The sequence below is a fragment of the Ceratosolen solmsi genome, unplaced genomic scaffold (assembly GCF_000503995.2).
Source record: "Ceratosolen solmsi marchali unplaced genomic scaffold, CerSol_1.0 scaffold53, whole genome shotgun sequence".
In the NCBI taxonomy this organism is placed as follows: Eukaryota; Metazoa; Arthropoda; class Insecta; order Hymenoptera; family Agaonidae; genus Ceratosolen; species Ceratosolen solmsi.
In genome coordinates, this window is record NW_011948441.1 from 693,109 (window position 1) to 702,550 (window position 9,442).

The 9,442-nt window shown below is 24.1% G+C and overlaps 1 protein-coding gene across 1 annotated transcript in view; it reads right to left on the minus strand.

Annotated features, from left to right (window-relative positions):
• Positions 1 to 6,327: 6,327 nt before the first annotated feature.
• The window catches only part of Slik (Sterile20-like kinase), a 36,082-nt gene continuing 32,967 nt past the window's right edge, over positions 6,328 to 9,442 (minus strand). Inside the window, exon 17 of the mRNA XM_011503882.1 lies at positions 6,328 to 7,226. Coding sequence (XP_011502184.1) covers positions 7,071 to 7,226 — 156 coding nt within the window. The 3' untranslated portion in view covers positions 6,328 to 7,070. The remainder of the gene's footprint in view (positions 7,227 to 9,442) is intronic.

Below are 9,442 nucleotides of genomic sequence, written 5' to 3' on the forward strand. Positions count from 1 at the left end.
CGCGGGTACTCTTTACTATGCTGCCGAAAATATGGCCACGCGGCGTCTTTACAGTATACTATGCACTGACCGGCAGTTACGCTTGATTGAGAGCGAAGTGATTTTACGAATGAGCGTCGCCTCATGGCGCGTTGCGCTTAAATGTGCATGCGGCGTCTTCTTGCTCGAGTACTAGCTCGAGACATTTTGCTCGAGTACCCGTCTCGGTCCGCACGTGATGGTCAGCCTTGGTGCACGCGCGGTCAGTCTAGGCGCACATACGGTACGCCGGACTGCGTATATGACCTTTCTTTTGTTTGAAATTCATGGGACTGCATCAATCCCGAACAATATATATATATATATATATATATATATATGGATGGTTTATAGCCACAGATACAAGTATCTCTTCATTGTAGTAGAATTGAATTACCTTTAGTGTAATTAATAACATGAATTTTATAAAAAAAATACAGATACAGTATTCCTACATTAGTGGTTAACCAATAGCAATTATGAAACTAATTTATTTATCCTGTATTTTTTTCACATATAATTCAACAAAGTATCTAAACTATATTCAATCTCATTAAAAATTTTCATGGTAAAAAATATTAGTACGTCAATTACATCAAGTTTTTTATGTATTTCAATTATCGATTTATAAAAAATGTATGACAACTCACATAATAATTATCATTTTTAAAATATGCTTTGGAATAAATAGTGCCAAACACGCACAAAGCTTTCAATAAATATCTAGTAAATAATTAATAATTTATTATTTTTGAAATATTGTAAAAGAAAATTATCTGCATGCGCATCTATTTATTACTGAACTTTTTATCATTCTTATTAAAGAATATATTATATAATTTCATGATATAAATTATTTCAAATTGTATATAGAATTTTTTTTTGTAAAATGTTTTTTATTGTAATAATTATTATATTTAATTTAGAGTTCTGTACAAAAACTTATTTAATATATATATATATATATATATATATATATATATATTAAGGCAATGCATTAGATTTAACAATAAATAATAGTATTAAATTATATATTTATAAATAAGATATTTATAAATACAAAATTTGTGAATCTATTTAATATAAAATATTATTAAAAAGTAATCTTACTGACAATTACATTTAAATTTGAGTATTCTAAAGTACTTATAAAAAATAAGTATAATTATTAGTGATTCTAAATTAATATTTGATTACATATATTATTACTTTATTGAAAACGAATCTTCTTTAATTTTCTTTTGAAAATTAAATTTCTAATAAGAATCAGATATCAATATATACCTCACAATTAAAAATGTTTTATTATGCTCTATTATGTAATAATGTTAAATTCATAGTGTCAAAAAAATTAGGCTATCGACTATTTATGCAAAGTTTATTGTATTAATATTAAAACTTTATATACTACGATTTTATCAGAATCGAACTATTTTACTCATTCTTGCTTTATCTACCTTATCACTTTATAACATTTTATCTGATTATTTCAACTATTGTAAATGAATTTTTAAACATTTTGTTTCTTATTTAACTCCGCAAATATGAAAGAAATATAAAAACAATATTAATGTAAAATAAATATTATTTTTAAATATAAATGAAATTTTTTATTATTATTCATTAATTCTAAATATATTTAACAAACAAATTATCTAGTTTAAAGAACATTTTTAACATTAATATTTAAATATTTTAATGTACGTAACATTTTTAATACAAACAATCTTTTATATTTAAAATTGCACTACGTATTAATATACTGCAAATTTAATGTAATTCAATAGAACGGACTATATTTCGTTGAAAATAAATACGTAAGTATGTAAAAAATAAAAAATATGTATATTATGTGTTGAAAAGAATATTTTACTATTTTGCCCAAATATGTTCAATCACGTAGTTTAATAAAACCTAGAAGTATAAATTAGTAAAGTAATATTATATTATATACATTTGTAATAATTATTTAAGTATACATTAATTGTTACTTTTTAATAGATATACACGTATTATATTTACATCTGACAAATATACATTTTTTGTCGAAAATTTTAAGCATTAAAAATAAAAAAATTTTTTATAAAAATTTTTAATCATTTTTCAACTTTATTATTATTTATTTATTGAAAATTATCGGTGGTCTTATTATTTGATCAAATGATACTCGGAATATTAATTCACAATATTTACTACTGTCAATATATTGTATATTTATCTATATTTTCAGTAAATACTTGAAAAAGCATACAAAGAAAATATCATCTGGTGTAAAAATTAATATAGGACTTAAATAAAACAATTAATTTAAGATTAAAATATTTATTACTTAAATTTTATTAATATAATGTTAGCGCGTAATGATAATATGTTTCCTAATTATAAAATAATTAACTATCTTCCGATTATCTTAACTTTATCCAGTTCTGAGCAAATTCTAAAAATATATAATCTATATGAATATAATACACTTGACTTCTCTAATTGATAATTTTATCCCCCCTTCAATTATTCCATCACATTATGTTCTCTCTCTAACGCATGCACACGCACGCGCGTAGGTGCGCACATTTGTATATATATATATATATATATATATATGAAGTAATTTCATCTGTCGCTTAGGCTTTCTCTTTCTTTCAAGCTCTTATATTATTTGTAAAGCAGCATTCTTTTAATCTACAAGTAATTACAACTTACATTAAAGTACACATATATAAATATTTAGTACATAAAACACCAAATTTTTTACATGTCCTTTGCATTTCTTTTCCACAAAATTCTAAATAATTCATTTAGAAATAAATATAGAAATTAACAAAATAACATAATTACTATTCATAAGTGCACACTGAAAGATCTCAATAATTATTATAATAAAATTCAATTCTTAAAAACTAGTGATCCACAACAAATGCTATACAAAAAACTCAGTCGCTTTTTTATACTTATCGACTTTAATCAATTATGAGATACTTTTTACTGAAGGCAATATTTGTACAAAATGTTTTTATAATTCCTAGTTTTTTATAAGCTAAATATGCAAAATTTATATACAAATTATTTTTAATCACATACGGAATAATATATTTTTGTATATGAGAGTATGTATGGACAAAATTTCTATTTTTAATCCATATATTGGAAAAATAATTATGAATTATAAAAACATTATAATCTATATTTCAATAAAATTATACATTATAAATAATGATACATATATTTTGTCCTTGTACACATACTTATATACAACACAGAATTAATATTAATATATGATACACATCGACATTTACAGATAAGTAGTCTTCTATACATGAATTTCTGTTTACAGTTATGACGAGATATTGAATAATAAAAAATCGTATCTTCTTTCAAATTCTTTATCGTATACACATACAAATTATTTGAACTTTTACAATAGAATGTCGTCAATTGTTTTTACCACTTCAGTAGGAAAATTTATCTTGTTAATAAAAATGCATTTATGATTAAATTACAAGTTCTCTTAGTAAATGGGATTTCGCCTTGTGTTCGCAACTTGTATATTGAATTTATAATCTTATTTACATGATTTATTAATGAATGTATTTGATAATATAGAACAAATTAGAAACTATTTACAAAATGTATAATATATTTTTTAGATTTGTCTATGACTTGATTCATGAAATTGAAGTTTAAATAAATGTATAACACAAGATACTTCTTTTTTTATAATTCATGAATGCTAATAATTATAAATCGAATATCAATTAATAAATATGCAATATTATCATTACATATGTAAAATCGATTAACGAATGATACGATGTATATCGAAAAATATGTAAAATTAACATGAATAATTTATTTACTTAAAAATGAAAATTATAATATTGAAACATAATTTTTGTTATTAAAAATTTATAATTCTATGGATTTTATGTAATATAATTTTATACCTTCTGCATTATTTTATAAAATGTTTATTACAGTTAATATTTGAAAGGCCATTTTATTAATTGAATAGTCTAATGCATTTCATCATTCAAGTTAGTAAATATTTTAAATGAATAGGAGCTACAGTGACAAGAATTTCATAAACTTTTGTTATTAGGTTTTAAATAATGCTAAATATTTTATGTATGCGTTCATAACTATAAAAGAACTATATACATTTATACATGAATGTAGTATAGAATCAATTAAAATTGTTTTTAAATTAATATAAAATTGTTTTTCCAATTAGTAACAGTGTTACGAAAAATATTTAAAGCACAAACGTATAATTATAAATACTTTTGTTATTTCTATTTGTGAATCATTCTATAATTAGTATATAATATTGTATGAATAGAATATATCAATACTAACCCACAATTCATGTACAAATATATATTCCTAAATAATAGTAGTTTATAAATATATATAAATATATACTAACAGTTAATATTTGATTATATATATATATATTAACTTATAAAAACATGTACAATCTTTCGAAATTAACAAATTTTAAATATTGTTTAAATTTACTTATTTAATTTTATACTTGTCATATATATTTGTTTAAAATTAATTTCTAATTGTTTAATATTAACGGGAAAATATCATACTTTAAAATAGCGTAATGATAAAATCATGAATAATTAATTTATGCTTTATACATCGTACATCTTCTATACGCTAAAAGTTCATTATAGGGTTTTATATAAAAATGAATAATAATAATAATAATAATAATAATAATAATAATAAGAAGAAGAAGAAGAAGAAGAAGAAGAATAAGTGTTAGAATAGTGTATTAACTACAATAATAGTTTTCGTGACGGTAGCAATGGTAGTTATAGTAATGACGACGGTGGTGATGGCAATAGTAGTGGTATTACCGACACTTACCATGAATCCTTCCGTAAATAGCCAAATTAATTGTAGTAATTATGATGAAAGTTGATCTAAAAATGAAGAAGACTACTTCTTTCGCATTCAACCATCTGACACGAGAAAAAAGCGTACCTTGAAATGTTTATTTTACTTAGAAGAATAAAATATTAAATTCCACTGACTCATCATCTACTTCAAATCTTAGACGTGGGGACAAACGAGTATCAGTTATAATAAATAACTGTCTCGAAGAATAAATATTTATACAATTACATTCAAGGATCGAGGAATGAGCAAAAGTGAAGGTCGCCAAACATAAATTGTATGCTACAATGCTATTTCATGAAAGTAAGGAAGAAACGTGAATTGGAGACGTAGATGATAGAACAAAAATTCAACCGACGAGCTTAGTCATGCCGCTGTAATTGTATGGTATTTATTTCTTCAAATTAAGAAGTACCACTGCATCATAAGCTGCATTATTTGGTGAAAGAATACAGAAAGAAAAAAGAAGAAGAAATAGTCGTTGTAGTAATGATATGGGTAGTACATATTATGGTATCAGCATTAATAGTAGTATAGTGACCATAATAATCTATAAGAATACTATATTTGTACAAATGAATTTTCTTCTCATTGTATATAAAAATTATTTAATCATAGTAAAAAATCGAATACACAGTGAAAAATTATATATTTTATTTTAATAAATACGTATTTTTATATTATTAAATATTTATTGGAATATAACTAATATTTTTTGAATGTGCTTATTTTGCATTAACGAAATTTTATTTTCACCACTCTCCCAAAGAACGATGAAACCCCATTTACTGTGATACAACTATTATTAAGACATTTATTATGTAGTAGAAGTGTACTTAATGCATTTTACGCATTATTTCACAATAAAGATCTAAACGTATTGATTAAGTCCATTATATTTTAAGATGCTTTGAATGGTTTTAGATTGTAATCAAATATAAAAATTTTATAAAAAATTTTTTAGTTATAATCTCATTATAGACTCATGCATTTTCTATTATATGTGGATTAGCATTTATTAAACATTTTATGAATCACACGGATATAATTATTGGTATATTTTTATTTTACTTTTATTTGCATACAATTTCATTCAATAAATTTCTCAATAAAATATTATAATTTATTATAAAGCTTACGAAACATATTTTAATGGAATGTAAATGTACTCTTCTTTTAAATAAAAATTTTAAGTCAGGCTTTATTTTTCATAATATATATAATATTAAAATAAATAAATAAAATGTTTAATTCGTGTATAATCCAAATTCATTTGTACAACACGATATATTTATTTGAAATTTTGAATAGTTTACGATTGTCTTATTACTAATAATAAAAAGGTTAGTTTCACACATATATATTAAACTATTTCATTATTAATATAAATTATTTGGAGTTTTGTTGGTATAGAAATTTGACTGAATTGATCTGATGCCCCTTAAAGTATTAAGCAATATTTATAAGGTATTTTCTATTATAATAATCCTTATATTTCATCCGACAGCCATCGCAAATTGTAAGGCATAACATATACATTTATACACAACTCAAATGTAGGCTCGCCGCACAAGTATGTGCTCTTTCACGTCAGGCATTACACTTTCATCTTTTGGGCAAAAGTTTACACAACGTATCTCATTTATGCAAATAATCCACTGATAACTTTTAAAAAATATGCTAAATGTAAAAATCGTCCTTGTTCTGTATTAATGTTCCTGTAGAAAAAAAATTCTCCGATATCTTTTCCTTCCTTATAAATAGAGTGTCACGAAAATCGCAACTTAATGAGAAATCTACATCTCTAGAACGAAATAACTCAAAATTGGTACGCGTGCACACGCGTTATTGTCAGTATTACGTAGGTGGAAAACCCATTCTCATATTTACGACAGCATAAGTTGAATTTGCGAGGCTATTAATCGCTTTAGTCTCGCACTTATCGAGTCGTAATCTCTATAGGTATAACCGCAGGATTGCCATAAAATTGGAATATATTTAAACATTGTAGCAGAAGGCTTACGTAGGAAGACAACGCAAGGCAAGATCAGTTCGAGCATGTGCGAGATCCTTGTTAAGCAAGCAGCTGCGCTTGATCGACACAATGTGGTGGAAAAGGCCCGGCCCGTTATTTTCAGCATTCCCTAACCCTCGCTTACCGATGATAATGAACTGCGCGTTGAACTCGCTGTGTGATGCGTCAAGTCAGGCAAATCGGAAGGTAAACAAAGCGGTATTGCACTCGGCCCATAGACAATTTCCTGTTCCTCGAGCTGCATTGCGAACTGTTCTTCTAGCTTCTGCAACATTACATTTTTGGTTTTAGATTTTGAACTTTAATTATATATGACCTTCATTATAGTGAGGGTTGTGCCGAAAAAAATGAGTGTCCTTATTGTTACATTCAATTATTTATTTGATTATTTGTTGATAGATAATTTATTTGGTTCACTGAGTATTGTGGTTGAAACTCTTTTTTATTGTTTTTGTTCCTTCTGTAAGTATGTGAGGAGTAGCAAACACTTTCATATTTTATTATAAAGAGAACACAAGAATACAATTAATCAGTGAAAATGATTAAAATTAAATTAAAATGACCGAGATGAAACACTTGAAAAATATTCTTAAAGGATCGGAATACTGATATATAAAATTTTCCGTGTAATAATATTTGTATTGATGATAGTGGCGTAATCTGGTAATTTAATAAACAATGATAGCATATAAAAGTAAAAACAAATTATTTTTTCTTTCAAGAATTAAATAATTAAATAAAAAAGTTTATAACAATTAAAGCTATGATAGTAAATTAATGATTAAGATAGCAATAAATATATTTCTTTATTCTTAACAGAATGTCTTGTATTGCATTACTTTTGAGTTAATATTATTTTTTATAGTTTATTTAAGAAAAAAAATTATGACCTACAAAAGGAAATGTAACCATTATAATAAAAAATTATTTTCTTTTTGATATCTGACAAATGGCGATCAACGAATATTAACTAACCTTTTGAATAACTTTGTAGTGATAAGATAGATATGTACTCTCGAATCCAAATCCAGGTTTTCTATCTCTGACTACATATTTGCCTTGCCATGGTTTAATGTAAAGGAAAAAATGTATTTTTTGGATGATAAATTTTTATTGGATTTTTCCACCAAAAAAATACAAAAATTTCACATTTAAACAGTAAAAAATGATCACCATTAGCCCTGTTTCCCAAATAACATATATTTACGTATTTATATTGGTAATAAATTTTATGACCCTGTGTTACCCTGAACAAGTATAACGATTATATATATATATATATATATATATATATATATATATATACGTATTTTTAATATACTGTATAGAAAATAGTAACTATAATATATTACAAAATTTTATGTACAGTACAGAACAAATACGATGGATCAATTGCTTCAATAACTTCACAGAAACAATTTTTATCTACACTACCGTTAAACAAAATTATTTACTCTTATTAGCATAATGTTTAAATATTATTATAATGAACGATGACTTACATACTAGATTAGAAGGGTTAACAGGATACATCCGGTAGTATTTTGAATATCGACTATTAATGCAACTGATCCAGTATGAAAATTAATTTAAACATAAAACTTAAAGCATAAAATAACATAACATAGATGCTTATATGAAATTGAACTTTATGAACTATATACGAATAACAGATGATTAATTATTATTAATACGAGAACCAAATAAGTGTAAGTAGTATCAGCGAAATATGCATTTATATACCTGATCACATAAAACATTGCTCATACAATATTGTTGTAAAAAATTGTACTTTCATACAAAAAAAGTGTACATTGTTACAACAGGCAAATGCTTATATTGAAACAAAAACAACGTTATTTTAATAATAATATTGATTCTGTTAAATTTTTGAGGATCATGGTTATAAAGATCTTCGCATATTCATATTTAATATAAAGTATCTTTATTAAAGTTTTTGTCTTAATATTTTTTATCATTTTTTCACATTATTCTATTATATTGTTTTGAACAATAAATTTTTTTAACAAAAAGTGACAACGAGTATAATATTAACTTAAATAACAGAACTTAATTTATGTGATATAGATTGAATGATATTTTACGTAGTTAAATGTAATAGATTTATAAAATTTAACGTGAGTGAAATTTGCGTGACAAAATATATTTATACATAAAAATACCAAGAACCTTCATAATTTTAAAAGGTAGATATAAATAAACCGACGCATAATAAAATTTTACATAAAAATAAATTACTAAAATAATGTAATCTGTTCTATTAACTACGTAAACATTTTATCAATTTTCATATCCTTGTAATCAAACTAATTAATCATTAATGAAACAAATTTTATAGCGAAAACACTCAATTTTAATAAACGCTCGTTTCTATTATTTCTTTTCGTGAATTATTTTTGTGCAAAAAGTCAATAAATACATATATATATATATATATATATATATATATATATATATATA